The 23,004-nt window shown below is 40.4% G+C and overlaps 1 protein-coding gene across 2 annotated transcripts in view; it reads right to left on the bottom strand.

The window, feature by feature from the left end:
• The window catches only part of Nagk (N-acetylglucosamine kinase), a 30,078-nt gene extending 18,806 nt beyond the window's left edge, over positions 1–11,272 (bottom strand). The window contains exons 1-5 of one of the 2 annotated variants that reach the window (XM_053779496.2): positions 11,041–11,272; positions 8,130–8,240; positions 7,793–7,916; positions 6,885–7,059; positions 1,851–2,012 (exon numbers count right to left, since the gene is read on the bottom strand). In XM_053779496.2, coding sequence (XP_053635471.2) covers positions 1,851–2,012; positions 6,885–7,059; positions 7,793–7,916; positions 8,130–8,240; positions 11,041–11,257 — 789 coding nt within the window. In that variant the 5' untranslated portion in view covers positions 11,258–11,272. The remainder of the gene's footprint in view (positions 1–1,850; positions 2,013–6,884; positions 7,060–7,792; positions 7,917–8,129; positions 8,241–11,040) is intronic. The other variant, XM_070088407.1, reaches the window with a different exon arrangement.
• Positions 11,273–23,004: the final 11,732 nt, after the last annotated feature.

Genomic DNA, 23,004 nt, shown 5'->3' with positions numbered 1-23,004 from the left:
CAGGCATGTGTGAGCTTGTTAGATGGGAGCAAAAGGAAACAAGTGGTTCTTGGGACTCGATAAGCTGTTGGAGTGAGAGCAGGGTAATATTTTGTGAGGGGATTCAGGAAAACTGGTTAGCTGGACTTAAGTCCTAGAGGTGGGAAGCACAATGCTTGGACTCGAAAGGAAGGATTTAGGACATTTCCTGTTTGGAGTAACATCTGAACTGTTGCATCTGTATGCCTCTGCAAAGACAGTGATTATGTGTGAATGACTTTGAAAGGGTATTTTTTTGGGTCACCCAGCCTTGGTGGGTGACAGCCAGTGTGTTGAGAAAGAGTAAATAAATTAATGATGGCAAGCTTATAAAAATAATTAGATTAGTACTGTATCTTAAAATATATGTACACTTTATGTGATCATTATTATTTATTGATGAAGCATTTATAGCAAGTCTTTATACATCAGCTGCTTGCCTGATAGCTTCTTTTAATGATGTTAGTAACATAGGCATTATTACTGCAACCTAACAATAGTTTTTAATGCAAGTGCACAAACAGAGTATAGTACAGTACTCACTCTTAACACAGTGCTTACTACATCCTCAATGATCATACTATTTAATAAAAATTATTTTCCTAGTTTGTATATAAAGTACTGTATAGAGCTGCTCATCATAAATCAGTATTTCAATGTGGCTAAGGCAGTTGGATGTGTGACTGGCATGAGACTTAAAAAGTGATTTTTTGATTGAATATTGTAGACTGCACAGTGGGTTCCCTTTCTTATGAGCTCACTTCCTACATTTTTACTGAAATTTATTTTAATATCTGCTCCTCATCCCCTTGTTCACCTTAATAGCATCTCCCCAGATTCATTATCATTATTGTATTTTAGGGAAAGTGCTCAATCTATAGGGATCATGCAGCTGGGGAATGGGAGAATAAGTCCAATTCACTGGAACAACAGCCCTTCATCAACATCATGAAACATCCCTTGAGGTTACCAGATTGTTCAGTAAAGAATTCTTTGAATCTTTTATTCACTTCTTGTCATACCTCCATATCATTCTGTAGTTTAACTAATTTACCCTTACTGTCTTTTTCTGTCTTATGGGCTATACATGCAATTTTATTTTAGCCTATTCACGTGTTATTTTCGAATTGTATTTTTGTGTTTCCTTCTTATCCCTAGCATTGTCATTCCTAGCTTTTCTGCTTGGTTCCCAGCTTTCTGTTATTCCTGTCTCTGTGACATGAATCTTTAATTCTAGCCTCAATTCTACAGTTACCCCTGCTGTTATTTGGGTACTGGTGGTGAGAGTTCCAGTGGGTCATCCAAGTTTCATGCAGATAGTCCACAGAGACCTCTCCAAGTCAAGTCAGTTGCCTGACAGTGGTCACCAACTGGTGATGTAGTCTGGGTGCTGCAGCTAAATACAAGAGGAAATAGAGGCAAATGGTGACTAACTGAACTGAAAATGTATTGGTCCTTAATGGATTGAATAAAAAAAAAAGCTTAATTGTAAGCTGACTACATTCCTAGGTCATCAGGCCCTGACACAGAAATAAGTTCATTTTTGAAAACCATACCAGGTAGTTTAATGTACTGCATCAAAAATACTGTGTATGTAATATGCTTTTGTATAGATGGAGAGGAGTTACAATAGTGAATTGAGCCCCTAAATTTTTGTTTACCTTACACTTTGATTATGAAATATTTAAATTGTGGTTAAGAATACGACTGTGTACCAAGCTATTGTAACTAAAAGACATGCAAGATAGTACTGTGAAAGAATGTAAAAAAGGAAGATGATCATTGAGAATATATATGCTATTCTTTCAGAACAGCTACAAAAGAACACTCACGGCACCGACCGCAAGTCTCAGAAGTTTGAACTTGGGGATGATTCGATCTTTTTCTAAATGTGGCTGTACTCCATCCACAAAACCTCCATGCATGTGCTTCCAAGATTTCCAAACAGATCCTGAACAGACTATCTGAAGTCCATCTTCTGAAGCAAACAGATCCTGAGGGTTAAATAAAGTTATATAAGAAAAATTATTAAATCTCTTCACGTAAGATAATATAAAATATGGACAAAAATAGTCCAAAAATCAAATACAAAATGGCTTCTTGGGCTAAAGAATGTAAGTTATGATCAAACTAAAAAAATGCCTTCATGGGCTGACAGGACAAGAACCATGATGCACATATTAATAGCACTCTCAAACAAATTTTAACTTCGCCCAGTTCAAAAACTAAATTGGTGGTTTTTAAGCTAACTTGGATTCCCTGACCATGAGTATGAGCTTGTTTAGTCTATCACTTTTTTTTTTTTTTTTTTTTTTTAAAGCTTATGATCAACAGTTTGGCTATTTAAGGTTTAAGAACCACATGATGTATGTTAAAGAACAATCATAGATATATTTCTTAATGTAAACTCATTATATATATATGCATAAAAAGAAATTTCCTTGGGCCTACAAACATATTTACACCACAGTTTTCAGGCTTGTTTGCTTGTATTCACTATCTGTGTCTCCTGTACCACTACCCAGCAGCAGTTAGCCATCAAACTGAGTATCAGGTTTCCCTGATATCACTTCTCCATGATGGCTATGTCTTGGTAAAATAATTTACCATGGGATTCTATTTCACAAACTGTACATATTTGGGCAAGACCAAATTCAGATTTGAATTCAGCATCCCAAAACTAAGTTAGAAATAATATATGTTTTTAAACGTGAGCTGAAGCCATTGCTGGCCAGTGTAATTTAAGTGATGCTCTTCCTTAAATCAACTCTTGCTGCCTTTCATGTTCCCAGGCTTCATGTAACCCCTACAAGCTTAGTGCATTACCATAAACGTAATAATAATATATCAGAAACTGGTGCTATTTGAATCTTTTATAGATATGTGACAAACAATCTGGCATGTATATATGTCAATAGACACTTCCTAATGGTTAGGTTAAAATTTTCCATAAAACTTTTTGATATTGTATAACTGAACTGCTGTAACATGTTCAGGCAGTGTTCTTTGATTTTTATTTTAAATTTTATTTTTTATTTTTGGTTTCTTCAAGTAGGCTTTCCATATTTTTGGACCTCATACAGGTGGGCCCTGTTTTACAGTGCTTTGCTTTATGGCATTTCACTAATGCAGAGGTTTTCAGTTACAGTGGTACCTCGGTATATGTCCTTAATCTGTTCCAGGACCTTGGACTTATACCAAACAGGACACATACCAAACAAATTTTCCCATAAGAAATATAGAAAAAATGAGTAATCTGTTCCCACGGAAAAAATCATCGTTATTGGCATGTTATACAATGATGGGGTTGTATAAAAAATTTAAACATTGCTTAATACTAAAATATGTAATTTAAACACTGCTTAATGCTAAAATACATACAAAAATACAAAAGAATTAGATGAAATAAATGCAAATTTAACCTCACTTTACTTTGCTGAAAAAGAGTCAAGTGCCTACTAGGATAGTGTTGAGAAGGAAGGAGGAAATATTATTGTTTGGAAGGAAAGTGCCCTTCTCTCTTCCCTATTTGGACCTAGTTGAAACTCACCAGTTCTAGCATGCAAGTCGTATTCCAAACAAAGGTCATATACCTCAAACTCCTCCTCTCCTTACACCTTTCTGTTCTGTATTGGACTGATGAAGCCACTGTGTGGCAAAACATTTCTTCAATAAAGATTCCCATGTGTTGCATAAGTGTCTCAATCTTCAACTTGTCGGTTTTCAAAACCATTCATCACAAAAATTTTCGCATTCAAACAGGATGCATACCAAGGTGGTCTTATTCCAAAGCGGACGTATACCAAGGTACCACTGTATACCTATTCTTCATTTATTCAGACTTTCTACAATAAATATATTCACCACTCACTATAAGTTAAGGACAAAAATATTTTAAGGTAGGTGTGTGTGTATGTACTGTATATGCATTTTTTAGGCTTAGCTTTATTGCTTACTTAATATATGATAGTGTAAAAATGTTATCGGGCTTTCATATGCATTTCAAAGTGAAATAGGGTTATGTTTCACTTCACAGCAGTAGTCCAGAACCTAACCTGCTGTATAATTGGGGCCCTCCTGTATCTGAACGAGTTTCTGCTTTGACTGAATCATATATGTATGTAGGATATCAAACGGGTTTCTATGTTGTGCGTACATGGTCTTTTATAGCCCTCCAAGAAGAGTTAGGGTCTATCCTGGTACAATATTATTATTCCAGGTTTTGGAAACATGGAGTAAACATTAGAATGTATGACCAGGATGAATGAAGAATAAAAAGGCACAATACTGTGACTGGAATATGCTATATGTTCAGTAGGTTTGTTTGTGCAGGAGGTTATGTATTTACATAGTGTGAGATTTTTTTTTTATGACCACTTATTTTTCTTTATGAAACTATTTTTGTTGTTGTTGATCCCTTATTCACTCTTTTCTTTAAGTATAAATCTCTCAAATTTATTACTATATATAAATGATACAGTATTTACAACCTTCACCTTTTTAAACCCATAAGACATTCTCTTAATTCAGTAGACATTATTAATTTATATTGCTGGTCGGTCCATGGCTGTAGCCTCTGGAGAGGGCCACTACCCCTCCCCTAGAATTTTTATGCAAAAAACCAAATATGGGTATTTTTTTTATTTTTTCGACAAACCGGCCGTATCGCACCGAGGCGGGGTGGCCCAAAAAGAAAAATGAAAGTTTCTCTTTTTAAATTTAGTAATTTATACAGGAGAAGGGGTTACTAGCCCCTTGCTCCCAGCATTTTAGTCGCCTCTTACAACACGCATGGCGTACGGAGGAAGAATTCTGTTCCACTTCCCCATGGAGATAAGAGGAAATAAACAAGAACAAGAACCAGAAAGAAAATAGAAGAAAACCCAGAGGGGTGTGCATATATATGCTTGTACATATATGTGTAGCATGACCTAAGTGTAAGTAGAAGTAGCAAGATGTACCTGTAATCTTGCATATTTATGAGACAAAAGACACCAGCAATCTTACCATCATGTAAAACAATTACAGGCTTTTGTTTTACACTCACTTGGCAGGACGGTAGTACCTCCCTGGGTGGTTGCTGTCTACCAACCTATTACCTACAAATAAGGGTATTGTATATGTAAATAATAATTAGGTAATGTTCAACTTTTTTTTTTAATTCAATGGCCAAGACAGTGACCTAGTATTCACTTAATTGTCATCTTTCCAGAGGTATGTTGACATCAAGATCAAATTAGCCTCCAACTGCAACATCCCCACACCACCTATGTGAAGGTACTGCCCTTCCCAATTCCAACACTCAAGTCCAGCTAACCAGTTTTCCTGAGTCCCTTCATAAAAGTTGCCTTGCTCATACTCCAACAGCATGTCCATTAAAAATCACTTGTCTCCATTCATTCCTATCTAGCACACTCACACAAAGCCTGCTGGATACTCAAGCTCCCAAAACTCAAAGCCTTGTGTTATAATAAATTAAAGTTAGCCTACAGTATAATTTAGTGGTACAGGTTCACATCCCTTTATCCGAAACCCTTGGGGCCAGTAGTGTTTCGAATTTCAGAATTTTCCGAATTTCAGAATGAAGTTGGGGTTTAGGGCAGCACCCCATAATCAAACATTAACACTGCAGCAAAAAGTATGAATACTCACACTAAGTGGGATAAATAAAGATTACAAATACTACTACGGTTTATTTGTAGAGTAATACATATACTGATAAATGAAATAATGGGATAATTATAGACCAGGAACATGATTCTCAAGATGATTGACTGACGGCATTTTTAAAGACAGTGTCATCTGTCTTATTAACATAGGTTTCTGTCTAAGCAATCTGAGTAAATTGCCATAATCTCTTGCTCACTGATAAATGCACATTGTTCAAGGCCAGCAATTAACTGATCACACATTTTCACCATATTGTCTATGGGGACTTTTTCACCTGTGTTCACTATGTCATCATCATCATCCGCAGTAACTCTCCTTTCTGCGTTATTGATAACGTCAGATACTTCCTTTTCTTTTTCTCACTGTTACCCATAGGGGTATCTGCAGCTCTTTTTGACATTTTCACAGTGAAATTAAACAGTCACAAAATAAAAAGCAAAAACTAAATATGTATCAGAACAGAAGACATGTGTGAACACTACAAGTGCTGAGGCAACTGACGCCTGCCACTCTGGCTGTCAGTGCTGGGTCATGCCGCCACATGGTGGCATTGAAGTTATGTAGAGATGACCAACGCTCCACAATCCACGACAAAACTTTGGTTTTCGGAACTTTTCGAATTTCAGAATTTCGGATAAAGGGATGTGGACCTGTATTTGGCTATTTATGTCCATACATTAGGCTTATTCTCCATGGGGAAGTGGAATAAAATTCTTCCTCCGTAAGCCATGCGTGTTATAAGAGGTGACTAAAATGCCAGAATTAAGAGGCTAGTAACCCCTTCTCCTGTATACATTACTGAAGTTAAAAAGAGAAACTTATGTTTTGCTTTTTGGGCCACCCTGCTTCGGTTGAATATGGCCAGTTTACTGAAAGAAGATTAGGCCTATAGACCTGGGCCCTAAGTTGAAGCTAAATGACTGACAGCTTATCTGAGTGTAGCATCCCTTGCTTTTCCTGATAATTTATTCTGGCTATGGGCCTGCCAGCACTATAATACTGTACGTACTTATATTTACTGTACGTACTTATATTTACTATTAGTGCCATGCTCTTTATCAGTGGCTTTCTGTCTATTACTTAACATTTCACTAATTTTCACTTTCATCTTGCCCTTAGTTCTAACTTTCTATTTATTAATAATACAACAGTGCAGTATATTTTAATAACCCAGAATCCTCCCAAATATCACTTACTGGGTGCATATTCCTTGAGAGAGCAGAAATGTGACGACCCAGAGCGTAGCCAGCATCATAGAGTATGTGAGCACACATGGCATCTCCTTCTTCTGCTCCCTCACTGATCTTGGCAGTCAAGCTTGCAAATTTAGCTTTTTGAAATGTTGTGTAAATATGCTCCAGCATTCCAAACCTGAAATGAATGGATTATTTTTAGGACATCTCCAAAAGATGTTTTACACTGAATTAATTTCTTTATTTACAATAAAATCAGTACATTTGTTTACATTTCTTGTATGAGTAATTAATAATTACTTAAAATAGAATTATGTAAATTAAACTAGAAATTTTGAGAATGAAGTGAATTAACATTAAGCTAGTTCAGTACTGTGTAATGGAACTGTTATCCAAAGTATTCACAAAATTGTGAAATCTCGTTTTGTAAACTAGCATGCTGGGTATATGAGTCACACTTCCTATTTGTCCAGAGTTTGCATTAGGATCTCTGTGATAAATGTTCAAGCAACAGTTGAACTTTTCGTATCCAAGTGTGAACATTTGTATGTACAAGATCTTTCAGTGCCCATGGACATGGACAATTACCATGTCATACATTTATACCTCACCATTTCATCTCTTCTATACACACATTTGTACCTCACTATATCATCTCTTCCATACATACTGTGCATACATATATATACACCCATCCACAAGTCATACTGGAGATGTGAAGTACGGTGCCTGTACTCTGAAGCAAGGGGATGGGGATAATATTACAGTTCAGAGGGTCATTTGAATTGTGATATTCATGTACTTTAGGCAAGACATCTATTTTATGAGCAAGAGTTAGTGTTTCCATCCTTGAGTAGGGATCCCATTCATCCAACTGACTGTACTACTACAATTTTCTTTGTATAACTCACCTATCCTTCAGGTCAAAGTGGCTGAAAACAATGTTGCGTAGTTTTTCAGTACAATATGGTGGATCTATCAAATTATCTTCTTCGTCGAACAGAATTTTAACAGCTCGAGCAGCAATCCAGTAAGCTGGCGGTTAATTTTAAACTTAATTTTTGTATTCCATCAAGTTCTTTCTACATTAAATATATATATACAGAAATAATTACTACACATATAAAAACCTCTTGTTTTTGTAGACACAAATAAAGAACAGTGATGTTAAAGTCTGGATTTAATGTAATAGAAAATGCAAAACAATAGTGATTTATTTTTGACACTGTAGTAACTATAATTTCTTACCTCCTCCTTCATCACCAAGCATATGTCCCCAGCCACCACAGCGGAAGGTTTGGCCATCTGGATTAAGCAGCAGAGCATTGCTCCCAGTTCCACTAATCAACACAATTCCACCTTGAAAGGGTAAGTTATTCATGGAAAGCTTCATTACATTTATGTATTAGCAAACAACTAAAAAATAACTCATATGTACACAACAACACATTTTTAACAAAAAAAGGCACAATACCGTGACTGGAACGATACACAAATAACCCGCACATAAAAGAGAGAAGCTTATGACGACGTTTCGGTCCGACTTGGACCATTGACAAAGTCACACTGACAAAGTGTGACTTTGTCAATGGTCCAAGTCGGACCGAAACGTCGTCATAAGCTTCTCTCTTTTATGTGCGGGTTATTTGTGTAACACATTTTTACTTCAGAGCCACCTTTGATGCAGTCTCACTGATTTTTTAACAAAAACTAACATCCAACTAACAACAACGTCCAGTATTGGGCCCCTACTTAAACAAGATGGGTCCTACACAGATGACAGCAAGGAAATGAGTGAGCTACTGAAGTCCCAACATGACTCAGTTTTTAGCAAGCCACTAACCAGACTGAGAGTCGAAGATCAAAATGAATTTTTTATGAGAGCCACAAAATTTGGTTAACACAAGCCTATCCGATGTTATCCTGACACCAAATGACTTCGAACAGGCGATAAATGACATGCCCATGCACTCTGCCCCAGGGCCAGACTCATGGAATTCCGTGTTCATCAAGAACTGCAAGAAGCCCCTATCACGAGCCTTTTCCATCCTATGGAGAGGGAGCATGGACACGGGGGTTGTCCCACAGTTACTAAAAACAACAGACATAGCCCCACTCCACAAAGGGGGCAGTAAAGCAACAACAAAGAACTACAGACCGATAGCACTAACATCCCATATCATAAAAATCTTTGAAAGGGTCCTAAGAAGCAAGATCAACACCCATCTAGAAACCCATCAGTTACACAACCCAGGGCAACATGGGTTTAGAACAGGTCGCTCCTGTCTGTCTCAACTATTGGATCACTACGACAAGGTCCTAAATGCACTAGAAGACAAAAAGAATGCAGATGTAATATATACAGACTTTGCAAAAGCCTTCGACAAATGTGACCATGGCGTAATAGCACACAAAATGCGTGCTAAAAGAATAACGGGAAAAGTCGGTCGATGGATCTATAATTTCCTCACTAACAGAACACAGAGAGTAGTCGTCAACAGAGTAAAGTCCAAGGCAGCTACGGTGAAAAGCTCTGTTCCACAAGGCACAGTACTCGCTCCCATCTTGTTCCTCATCCTCATATCCGACATAGACAAGGATGTCAGCCACAGCACCGTGTCTTCCTTTGCAGATGACACCCGAATCTGCATGACAGTGTCTTCCATTGCAGACACTGCAAGGCTCCAGGCAGACATCAACCAAATCTTTCAGTGGGCTGCAGAAAACAATATGAAGTTCAACGATGAGAAATTTCAATTACTCAGATATGGTAAACACGAGGAAATTAAATCTTCATCAGAGTACAAAACAAATTCTGGCCACAAAATAGAGCGAAACACCAACGTCAAAGACCTGGGAGTGATCATGTCGGAGGATCTCACCTTCAAGGACCATAACGTTGTATCAATCGCATCTGCTAGAAAAATGACAGGATGGATAATGAGAACCTTCAAAACTAGGGAGGCCAAGCCCATGATGACACTCTTCAGGTCACTTGTTCTATCTAGGCTGGAATATTGCTGCACACTAACAGCACCTTTCAAGGCAGGTGAAATTGCTGACCTAGAAAATGTACAGAGAACCTTCACGGCGCGCATAACGGAGATAAAACACCTCAATTACTGGGAGCGCTTGAGGTTCCTAAAACTGTATTCCCTGGAATGCAGGCGGGAGAGATACATGATTATATACACCTGGAAAATCCTAGAGGGACTAGTACCGAACTTGCACACGAAAATCACTCACTACGAAAGCAAAAGACTTGGCAGATGATGCAACATCCCCCCAATGAAAAGCAGGGGTGTCACTAGCACGTTAAGAGACCATACAATAAGTGTCAGGGGCCCGAGACTGTTCAACTGCCTCCCAGAATACATAAGGGGGATTACCAACAGACCCCTGGCAGTCTTCAAGCTGGCACTGGACAAGCACCTAAAGTCGGTTCCTGACCAGCCGGGCTGTGGCTCGTACGTTGGTTTGCATGCAGCCAGCAGCAACAACCTGGTTGATCAGGCTCTGATCCACCAGGAGGCCTGGTCACAGACCGGGCCGCGGGGGCGTTGACCCCCGGAACTCTCTCCAGGTAAACTCCAGGTCATGTCAAATCAAAAACTATGGGCACCAGAAAAACCAAGCTATTCACTGAGGTTCATTGATGTTGGACCAAATCTGAATGCCTCCCATTCTCCTTGGAGCTCTATCACCTCTACAGGTTTAGTGTTCCCCCATAAATAATATACATAATAATATTCACTGAATGCATTATTATCAAAGATAACTGCTAAACACCATAGGAGTTATGCAGCACCTAGTACCCTCTATGGTGGTTCCTTAACGAGAGTTCTTGATCCAAGGAATTAAACCTGCCCTTCTCTTTCTTGGAATGAACCTGAATGTTTCATTATTCCAGGCTCTATATGACCCCTATAAATTTAGCACTCTCTCATGAAAGTAATAATAACTATAATACTAATAATAATAATGCACAACACCTGAGCAGTGATGGGTAGTCAGATTTGATACAAAGTAGGATGAGAACAGCTCCAATGTCTTCATTTGAGAGAATTTCACCAGTATTGAAGGGATAGATTATGTAGATGGGAAATTCCAGTATACATGTACGTATATAAAAATTAAGATACAGTAGTTGATAGCCTACCATTATGGCAAGCTGTAGCTATAGATCCCTGTGTGTCTGAGGCCACAACAATGTGCTTCGTCAAATTAGGGTATTGTTCCAAAATATCTCTTTCCATTTGTCGGTTGGCATCATCTTCCTCACAGCCACTCAAGCACAGACCCTGTAAACAAAAATGAAAAAAAAAAATAGCAGAATATTGAAGATATAATATGGTGAGGGGGAAGGAGGCAGGCATGTCATGGGTTGGGAGGGAAGGGAAGAATGCTGGGAGGAAAGCATGGCAGTTACAAATAAATAATATGTACATTTAGGTGGAAAGTGCTAAACCCATAGGGGTCTTACAGAACTTGGGAATTGGGAGGCAATCAGGTTTGATCCAAGGCAAGGGAGGACAAGTACAATTCCTTGGATACAAGAGCCCTCACCAGCATCAAGGAACTTTCCTTAAGGTGATGGATTAAAAAGATACAGTAGAAATACACAACAAAATAAATGCCACACAGAATATATTACAAAAATACTATGTACCTTATATTTCAGCAAAGTATACAGTAGGGCCTCGCTTTATAGCGCTTCGCTAATACAGCAGTTTCCAATTACAGTGGAACCCCAGATTTCGTCTTGTGTGGATATCATACAATTTGGATTTCGACCACTTTTTGGGGGCAAAATTTTACCCCGGGTTTCGTACATCCGCTAGGAAAATGTCCATACCAGACACATCCGCTTGCCGCGGGACATGGCTACTCATGGAAATAAGTCACTCTGACTGACTTTTTTGGGTTATTCTAGGTTCTCTACACAAATGCTGTTATGTATGATAATCTATGTAACTTTTTGTGTATACCTGAATAAACTTATTTATACATTTGTGACTCAGTCTGCCTTTGTTACTTGTTCACTAAGAGTGTCCCTCTAGTCTTAATGCTATAGTAATAATACTAATACATACGTAATAATAATCACTCTTGGGCACATTAAATGTCTCATTTTACGTTAATATAGACATTTTCATTAATCCATCCATGCAATTTTCTTCAAAACTATATAAGAAACACGTTACATTGCACATAAACATGCAATGTTTATATACTATGGAGGGGTGGTAGCCGAGCAAAGGGAAAACATTACATTTTCTCTGGTCCTGCACCAGAGAAAACGTGTATGAATCTGCAGTGGCCCAGTCACCCTCCCTAATATTTAACGCTTTTGTTTACAATTCTCGGCATGAGTTATTCATTACTTCTCCCTTTGTGTATGATGGCATCTAAAGGTAGTTGTTAGAAACGATTAACTCAGTGAACATAGTATGTTGATGGTAATAATATGGCTCTGGGCCACATTAAATATTGTGTAGCTATGTAGGTAGGTGTAGGTATGTAGCTCAGGAGGACTACATACCTACATCTACTGACTACCTACACTACCTACTACTCACCTCTTGCCCTATATTAAGACTACAAATACTTTAAGGTAAGTAATGAATGTACTGTGTATGTATTTTACTTTTTAGTGTGTTTTTAATGCCTAGTTCTATTGTGGCTCTGGGGAAGTCCATGGGGTTGGATGTGAGTGGCCAACAAGTCTTTTCAATAAAGGTATGTAATAGTGATTTAAATGTTCATTTATCCATTAAAATTTGTCATATATTTATTTCTTATTGTTTTCTGTATGTAAAACTATAGTTATTCTCTATAAAATGTATTTTTTGTTAATATTTTTTGGGTGTGTGGAACGGATTAATTGGATTTACATTATTTCTTATGGGAAATATTACTTGGGTTTCCGTCCATTTCGGATTTTGACTGGCCTTCTGGAACAGATTAAGGACGTAAACTGGGGTTCCACTGTATACCCATTCTTCATTTATTCAGACTTTCTAAATACATATTCACCACTCACTAAGTACTAAAAGTACTAAGTACAGTACTAAAACATTTTAAGGTAGGTAATGTGTGTACTGTATATGCATTTTCTAGGCCTAGCTCTACTGCTCACTTAATATATGATAGTGTAAACATCTTATCAGGTTTTTATATGTATTTTTAAAGTGAAAAAAAAGGCTACAGTTCACTTTACGGCAGTAGCCTGGAACCTAACCTGCTGTATAAGCGGGGCCCTCCTGTACTTGAATTTTATAAAGTTTAATGCATAACCACCTAAACTTGTTTAAATTCATGCATACCTTGCTAATATATAAGATAATATTTTTTGGCTTAATTCATGTGTGCATAAATAACTCATTACAGCTGTAACCAGATATAAACATGTAAATAATTCATTACCACTGTAACTTGTTTAGCAATCAAAACTTTGCAGTCCAGTCCCTGGACCCATTATGTGCCCCTGTAATCTTTTGACTACCACCCACATGAAATTAATTACATTCAGCTTCTGCTACAATTCCTCCAAGCCTGACAATTACGTTGTGGTAGTTTAGTTTATCTTTGATATGCATTATAAAGTTCATAATAAAGACAGCAAATGTAGTCCCTGTATTTAAGAACAGAGACAGGCAGGGGTAATAAACTTTAGATGAGTTTATCTGACATGCATACCTTGTGGATCAATTAAGGAAGATAGCTGTCTAGATAGGCTAGAAAATCCCACACCATATATTTTACTCCTTGGAGATTTTAATCTCCCACATTTAAAATGGAAGATGGCGCAATGCAATGTTATACCAGAAATATCTCCGGGAAGCACCCTGGCTCAACACACACATACTGTACCAGGGAACTAACAAGGCTTTGTGAAAAGTACTCATTGAGCCAAGAGACATGTAACTGATCCCACTAGAATTGAAAATACCCTGGATTTGATATTCACACACAATGAGGGACTAATCAGAGACATAACAGTTACAAAAAAAATATATACTCTGATCACAGCATCATAAAAGTTCAAATGAGAATTAGCTCAGGGTTAGGGAACTGCATCACTAATGTTAGAGATGGGAGGTTCAATAAGTTTAATTTTAACAACCATAGAATTGACGGGAAAAAAATAAACCAAGAGCTATCAGACATATCCTGGGAATCAGACATGAGCACCCTAAATTTCCACCAGTGCCTAGAGAAGCTGAATATAGAAGAATACAAGGTATGTATGAAGCACATACCACTGAGGAAACCCAGATCAGATATAGAGAGCATAGGAGATGGCACAGAAGAAGAAAACGGGTTACTGAATTGCTTAAAAACACAAATATGCTGTGACAGAGGAAAGATAGTTTGAGCTGAGAGATCACTGAATTAGAGCAAAAACTTAGGATGTCATACCTAACAGAAGTACAAATGGAACAAAGAGCCATACAGGATATTGCAAGAAACCCAAAATATTTCTATTCCTAAGCAAAATCCAAGCTAAGAACTACCTGTAGAATAGGACTATTATTGAGAGGAGATACGTATACTGACAATGGACAGGAAATGAGTGAAATCCTAAAAGAAAAGTATGAGTCGGTGTTCAGCAACCTACTGACAGCAAGGTAGAAAACGAAGAAACATTTTTCACTCCAGCAGCAGGCCGTGCAGACCAACTAACTGACATTAGTACAAATCCCATAGATTTTGAAAAAAAAAAAAAAATGGATAACATGCCCACTCACTCAGCACCTGGACCAGATTCACGGAATGACCTATTTATAAAGAAGTGCAAAGTACCACTAGCACGAGCCTGAGCCCTCAGTATTCTTTGGAGAAAGAGCTTAAATCTAGATGAAATACCAGAGGCCTTAGAGTGCATAAAGGAGGTAGTAGAGAACTAGTAGCCCTAACTTCTCACATCATAAAAATCTTCAAGAGTGATGAGGTGGCAGATTACAAATTTCATGGACCAGCATAACTCGAACCAGCATGGTTTTAGAGCAGGACGATCATGCCTGTCACAGCTGCTGAACCATTGACAGAATTACAGAGGCATTGGAAGACGACCAAAACACAGATGTGATTTACACAGGTTTTGCAAAGGTGTTTAACAACTGTGATCATGGAGTGATAGTGCACAAAATGAGGGCCATGGGCATTACAGGGAAGGTAGGCAGATGATTTTCAGGTTCCTAACACAGAGAACACAAAAAGTAGTAGCAAACAAAGCAAGATCCAGCATCAGAGAGGTAAAAGCTCAGTGCCCTAAGGCTCTGTCCTGGCACCTCTGCTGTTTCTCATCCTCATAGCAGACAGATACAAACACCCATCACACTTTTGTATCATCATTTGCAGCTGACACTAAAATAAGCATAAAAGTCACTATGGCTGAGGACACTGGAAAATTACAGGAAGACATAAGCAGGGTTTTCCAGTGGGCAGTGGAGAACGACAAGACGTTCAATGGTGATAAGTTCCAGCTCGTTAGGTATGGAAAGAATAAAGAACTTAAAAGGGACACTATATACAAAACTCAAGAAGGTCACCAAATAGAACAAAAGGAACACGTAAAAGACTTGGGAATAATTATGTCAGCTGACCTTTCTTTTAAAGACCATAAAAAGACAAAGATTACGACAACCAGGAAGATAACGGGGTGGATATCGAGAACTTTCAAAACAAGGGAAATAATGACAATGATGAAACTCTTCGAATTGCTAGTGCTCCCTCATTTAGAATACTGCTCAGTGCTGACGGCCCTGTTCAAAGCAGGAGAAATATTAGAGCGGGAACAAATACAGAGATTGTTTACAGCTCACATTGAGCCAGTAAAGCATCTAAGTCTTGAACATGTACTCATTGGAGCAGAGGAGAGAGAGATACGGACATGATAATATATGCCTGGAAAGTGCTCCAGGGCCTGGTCCCAAATCTGCACACTGCCATAATAACATACTGGAGTGAGAGATATGGGAGGAAGTGCAAAATAAACCCAGTGAGGAGCAGGGGTATGGTGGGGACAATAAGGGAACACTGTATCAACACTCGGGGTCCCAGACTATTCAACATCTTCCCAGAAGATATTAGAAACACGGCTGGAACAAGTGTAGAAGCTTTCAAGAGGAAACTGGACAAGTATCTTCACCATGTGCCAGATCAACCAGGCTGTAATGGATATGTGGGGCAGTGGGCCTTCGGCAGCAACAGCTTGGTTGACAGGGCAAGCACCAGACAAGCCTGGCCCATGGCCGGGCTCCGAAAGCAGTGAAACTCTCGAAACTCTTCAAAGTATATCAAAGATATTGGAAAGTAATAAAGAAACTTACCAGGGAGAGAGTGGCATAACACCTGGAGAGAAGTGATTTCACAAACAATAACCTCTCTTGTTGCACACCCAATCCTCTTGTTGCACACCCAATCCTCTTGTTGCACACCCAATCCTCTTGTTGCACACCCAATCCTCTCTTGTTGTGCAACAAGAGAAGGGATTGGGTGGATTAAATTTCCTTAGACTGCAAGGCATTTGATGTTGTACCTCACAAGAGGCTAGGCCAAAAACTTGAGATTTAGAAATAACAGAGAACATACTCCGGTAGATCAAAGAGTATCTTAGGGAAAAGAAGCAAAGAGTGACTGTCGAGAAAGAGAAGTCAGAATGAAGAAGAGTAGGTATTAGGACCAGTACTGTTGCTAGTTTATTTGAATGGCATTCCAGATGCGACTGATTCAGATATCGCTGTTTACTGATGATGCAAACCTGATCTACCTGGAGTCCCTTCCACATGTCTGGACAAATTACAAGAATGGTAAGATAATTAGTTACCTGAATTCAACCCCAGTAAATGCAAAGTCATGAAGACTGGGGAAAGAGAAAGAACACCAGAAATGGGATATAGACTAGGGGGACAAACCTCAGGGTGAGCACAGAACCCAGGATATCGCCTGAGATTCACATCAGGTGAATAACCTATGCAGTCAATGCTCGTCGGGCAAATCAAAGAGTAGCCTCCTGGAATGTCAATCAAGTCATTCTGGACCCTTTATACAACTATGTCAAACTCATCTTGGAGTATGCAACACCAGTATGGAACTGCACCTGAAAAAGCATGTTAAGAAATTGGAGAAAGTATAGAAGTATGCAACAAAACTTGTTCCTGAGCTACGGGGCATGAGCTACAAGGAGAGTAATGGAACTGAATCTAACATTGAAAAATAGAGGCAGGGAGGACATGATAACAACATACAAAATACTCAAGGGGATTGATAATGTAGACAGGGACAGGCTGTTTGAGGGGCAAGAAACTGGAACTCTGTGAACAAGCTGGAAGTTAGACACAGATGAGTCACAGGGATGTTAGGAATTATTTTTTCAGTCTCAAGAGTGATTGGGAAGTGCAATGATCTTGGTGAGGAAGTGGTGGAGGCAGGTTTCATACATAGTTTTAAGACTAGGTACAACGGGACCTCCAGGGCTATGAGGGAGTGGTAAATTAAACCTGTGTATTCACGAGTTTCTAAAATCTAAATATAATTATCTCAACTGATACTAAATTAAAGCACACTTGGGTAATCAGGCGTACACTGAGAGAGAACTATTATTATAATCAAAGCGCTAAACCTACTAGGGTCATACAGTGCTGAGAGGAGAGAGAGAGAGAGTACCGGCCAGTGAAGAGGCGGGGCCAGGAGCTATGACGATCCCCTGCAACCACAACTAGGTGAGTACAACTAGGCGAGTACACACACACACACACACACAGGAGGGTCAGGGGAGACATGATAACGACATATAAAATACTGCGCGGAATAGACAAGGTGGACAAAGACGGGATGTTCCAGAGAAGGGACACAGACACAAGAGGTCACAATTGGAAGTTGAAGACTCAGATGAATCAAAGGGGTGTTAGGAAGTATTTCTTCAGTCATAGAGTAGTCAGGCCGTGGAATAGCCTAGAAAGTGACGTAGTGGAGGCGGGAACCATACATAGTTTTAAGGCGAGGTATGATAAAGCTCATGGGGCAGGGAGAGAGAGGACCTAGTAGCAATCAGTGAAGAGGCAGGGCCAGGAGCTATGACTCGACCCCTGCAACCACAAATAGGTGAGTACATACACACACACACACAAACCTCACTTGCGAAAAAGGATCTTGGGGTGAGTATAATATAGAGCACATCTCCTGAGGCGCACATCAACCAAATAACTGCTGCAGCATGTGGGCGCCTGGCAAACCTGAAAATAGCGTTTCAACACCTTGGTAAGGAATTGTTCAAGACTGTACACCATGTACGTCAGGCTCATATTGGAATATGCAAGACCAGTATGGAACCCCCACTTGGTCAAACATGTCAAGAAATTAGAGAAAGTGCAAAGGTTTGCAACAAGACTAGTCCCAGAGAGGTTGAGGGAAATCGACTTGACGTCATTGGAGGACAGGAGGGAGACGCATGATAACGACATATAAAATACTGAGAGGAGAGAGGAGAAGACAAGGCAGGGACAAGGACAGGATGTTTTGGAGATGGTATACAGCAACAAGAAGTCACAACTGGAAGTTGAAAACTCAGATGAGTCACAGGGATGTTAGGAAGTATTTCTTCAGAGTTATCAGCAAGTGGAACAATCTGGAGAGTGATGTAGTGGAGGCAAGATCCATGCATAGCTTTAAGAGGTATGATAAAGCTCATGGAGCAGGGAGAGAGTGGACCTAGTAGTGACCAACGAAGAGGCGAGGCCTGGAACTGTGAATCGACCCCTGCAACCACAAATAGGTGAGTACACACACACACACACACACACAGTGCAATATTCTTCAATGCATTCCACAAGCCTATCGTGCTGTATAACACTCAATGATTAATTATACGCATTAGTTAGTGGCACTTGAAAACTAAGATAAGGCTTCAAGTTCACGGTCAAGCTCGTGATATGGAACCCTTTCTATTGTTTCTGCTGCTGCTGCCTCTCCTGCCCTCGGCAAATTATTACTTTTACCATATTGAGAAAATGAAAAGACTGGGATGCAGTTTGACGAGGATGCTTGCTTGCTTGCTGGAAGACATTGTTATTTAAAAATAATTAAATTTAATAAATGATGAGAGGAGTGGTCATGCAAGAGCCACATGTCTGTGGTTACAGGTATCTCCTGGGAGTTTGTACGACTACCTGATATAACAAAAATAATGAATTCAGAGATAACTCACTAATAAATGTTAAATAAATGTCAAAGTATTTTATTCACATTACCAGTCACTGTGCAAAAATACATAGAATTTATATATTTTAAATATTGTTTAAATAATTCATCACTGTAATGTTTTGTGACTAAATAATTGTAAATAGTTCACTACCACTGTAGTGTGTGTGTGTATGTGTGTGTGTGTGTGTGTGTGTGTGTGTGTGTGTGTGTGTGTGTGTGTGTGTGTGTGTGTACTCACCTATTTGTGGTTGCAGGGGTCGAGTCACAGCTCCTGGCCCCGCCTCTTCGCTGATTGCTACTAGGTCCTCTCTCTCCCTGCCCCATGAGCTCTATCATACCCCGCCTTAAAACTATGTATGGTTCCTGCCTAGACCACATCACTTTGTAGGCTATTCCATGGCCTGACTACTCTATGACTGAAGAAATACTTCCTAACATCCCTTTGATTCATCTGAGTCTTCAACTTCCAATTGTGACCTCTTGTGTCTGTGTCCCATCTCTGGAACATCCCGTCTTTGTCCACCTCGTCTATTCCGCGCAGTATTTTATATGTCGTTATCATGTCTCCCCTGACCCTCCTGGCCTCCAGTGTCGTCAGGCCGATTTCCCTCAACCTTTCTTCATAGGACAATCCCCGTAGCTCTGGGACTAGTCTTGTTGCAAACCTTTGCACTTTCTCTAATTTCTTGACGTGCTTGACTAGGTGTGTGTGTGTGTGTGTGTGTGTGTGTGTGTGTATGTGTGTGTGTGTGTGTGTGTGTGTGTGTGTGTGTGTGTGTGTGTGTGTGTGTGTGTGTGTGTATGTGTACTCACCTAATTGTACTCACCTAATTGTGGTTGCAGGGGTCGAGACTCAGCTCCTGGCCCCGCCTCTTCACTGATCGCTACTGGATCCTCTCTCTCTCTGCTTCCTGAGCTTTGTCATACCTCTTCTTAAAACTATGTATGGTTCCTGCCTCCACTACTTCACTTGCTAGGCTATTCCACTTGCTGACAACTCTATGACTGAAGAAATACTTCCTAACGTCCCTGTGACTCGTCTGAGTCTTCAGCTTCCAGTTGTGACCCCTTGTCCCTGTGTCCCCTCTCTGGAACATCCTATCTCTGTCCACCTTGTCTATTCCCCGCAGTATCTTGTATGTCGTTATCATGTCTCCCCTGACCCTTCTGTCCTCCAGTGTCGTCAGTCCGATTTCCCTTAACCTTTCCTCGTACGACATTCCCTTGAGCTCTGGGACTAGCCTTGTTGCAAACCTTTGTACTTTCTCTAACTTCTTGACGTGCTTGACCAGGTGTGGGTTCCAGACTGGTGCTGCATACTCCAGTATGGGCCTAACATACACAGTGTACAGTGTCTTGAACGATTCCTTATTGAGGTATCGGAACGCTATTCTCAGGTTTGCCAGGCGCCCGTATGCTGCAGCGGTTGTTTGGTTGATGTGTGCCTCTGGTGATGTACTCGGTGTTATGGTCACCCCAAGGTCTTTCTCCCTGAGTGAGGTCTGTAGTCTTTGTCCACCTAGCCTATATTCTGTCTGCGGTCTTCTTTGCCCCTCCCCAATCTTCATGACTTTGCATTTGGCTGGATTGAATTCGAGGAGCCAGTTACTGGACCACATGTCCAGCCTCTCCAGGTCTCTTTGCAGTCCTGCCTCATCCTCGTCCGATTTAATTCTTCTCATCAACTTCACGTCATCTGCGAACAGGGACACTTCAGAGTCTATTCCTTCCATCATGTCGTTCACATATATCAAAAATAGCACTGGTCCTAGAACTGACCCCTGTGGGACCCCGCTCGTAACAGGCGCCCACTGTGATACCTCTTCACGTACCATGACTCGTTGCTGCCTCCCTGTCAGGTATTCCCTTATCCATTGCAGTGCCCTTCCTTTTATGTGTGCCTGATCCTCCAGCTTCTGCACTAATCTCTTGTGGGGAACTGTGTCAAAGGCCTTCCTGCAGTCTAGGAAAACGCAATCTACCCAACCCTCTCTCTCGTGTGTGTGTGTGTATGTGTGTATGTATGTATGTGTGTGTGTGTGTGTGTGTGTGTGTGTGTGTGTGTGTGTGTGTGTGTGTGTGTGTGTACTCACCTAGTTGTGGTTGCAGGGGTCGAGACTCAGCTCCTGGCCCCGCCTCTTCACTGACCGCTACTGGGTCCTCCCTCTCCCTGCTCCATGAGCTTTATCATACCTTGTCTTAAAACTATATATACTTCCTGCCTCCACTACATCACTTACCAGACTATTCCACTTCCTAACAACTCTGTGGCTTAAGAAATACTTCCTAACATCCCTTTGACTCATCCAAGTCTTCAACTTCCAACTGTGACCCCTTGTTTCTGTGTCCCATCTCTGGAACATCCTGTCTCTGTCCACCTTATCTATTCCACGCAGTATTTTGTATGTTATCATGTCTCCCCTAACCCTCCTGTCCTCCAGTGTCGTCAGGCCAATTTCCCTTAATCTTTCTTCGTAGGATATTCCCCTTAGCTCTGGAACCATGTCGCAAACCTTTACCCTTTCTCTAATTTCTTGACGTGCTTGATCCGGTGTGGGTTCCAAAGTGGTGCTGCATACTCCAGTATGGGCCTGACGTAAACGGTGTACAGTGTCTGGAAAGATTCCTCACTTAGGTATGGGAATGTTATTCTCAGGTTTGCCAGGCGCCCATATGCTGCAGCAGTTATCTGGTTGATGTGTGCTTCTGGAGACGCGATCGGTATTATACTCACTCCAAGATCTTTCTCCTTGAGCAAGGTTTGCAGTCTTTGGCCACCTAGCTTATACTCTGTCTGCGGTCTTCTTTGCCCTTCCCCAATCTTCATGATTGTGCATTTGGCGGGGTTAAAATCGAGAAGCCAGTTGCTGGACTAGGTGTCCAGCCATGATAACGACATACCAAATACTGCGTGGAATAGATAAGGTGGACAGAGACAGGATGTTCCAGAGATGGGACACAGAAACAAGGGGTCACAATTGGAAATCAAAGACTCAGATGAGTCAAAGGGATGTTAGGAAGTATTTCTTAAGCCACAAATTTGTTAGGAAGTGGAATAGTCTGGCAAGTGATGCAGTGGAGGCAGGAACCATATATAGTTTTAAGACAAGGTATGAAAAAGCTCATGGAGCAGGGAGAGGGAAGGGTCAGTAGTGGTCAGTGAAGAAGCAGGGCCAGGAGCCGAGTCTCGATCCCTGCAACCACAATTAGGCGAGTACACACAGGATGTTCCAGAGATGGGACACAGCAACAAGGGGTCACAGTTATAAGTTGAACCACACACACACACACACACACACACACACACACACACAAGCCCTTGGTTTACCCAGAGGTGTAAGGAGGCCAAAACCAAATGTGCTAGAGAATGGAAGAAATATAGAAGGCAAAGGACCCAGGAGAATAAGGAGAGAAGTCGGAGAGCTAGAAATGAATATGCACAAGGGAGGCCCAACGGCAATATGAAAATGACATAGCAGCGAAAGCCAAATCTGACCCGAAGCTGTTGTACAGCCACATCAGGAGGAAAACAACAGTCAAGTACCAGGTAATCAGGCTGAGGAAGGGAGGAGGGGAGATCACAAAAAACGTCCGCAAAGTATGCGAGGAGCTCAACATGAGATTCAAAGAAGTGTTCACAGCGGAGACGGAAGGGACTTCAGAAAGACAGAGACGGGGTTCACTATCAAGTGTTAGACACAATACATACAACCGAGGAAGAAGTCAAGAGGCTGCTAAGTGAGCTAGATACCTCAAAGGCGATGGGGCCAGATAACATCTTTCCATGGGTCCTGAGACAGAGAGCAGAGGCGCTGTGTACCACTAACAACAGTCTTCAACACATCTGTCAAAACAGGGCGACTACCTGAGGCATGGAAGACAGAAAATGTAGTTCCGATTTTTAAAACAGAGATAG

This window comes from Cherax quadricarinatus, chromosome 24 (genome assembly GCF_038502225.1).
Source record: "Cherax quadricarinatus isolate ZL_2023a chromosome 24, ASM3850222v1, whole genome shotgun sequence".
In the NCBI taxonomy this organism is placed as follows: domain Eukaryota; kingdom Metazoa; phylum Arthropoda; class Malacostraca; order Decapoda; family Parastacidae; genus Cherax; species Cherax quadricarinatus.
This window is presented reverse-complemented; position numbering and strand designations above follow the sequence as displayed.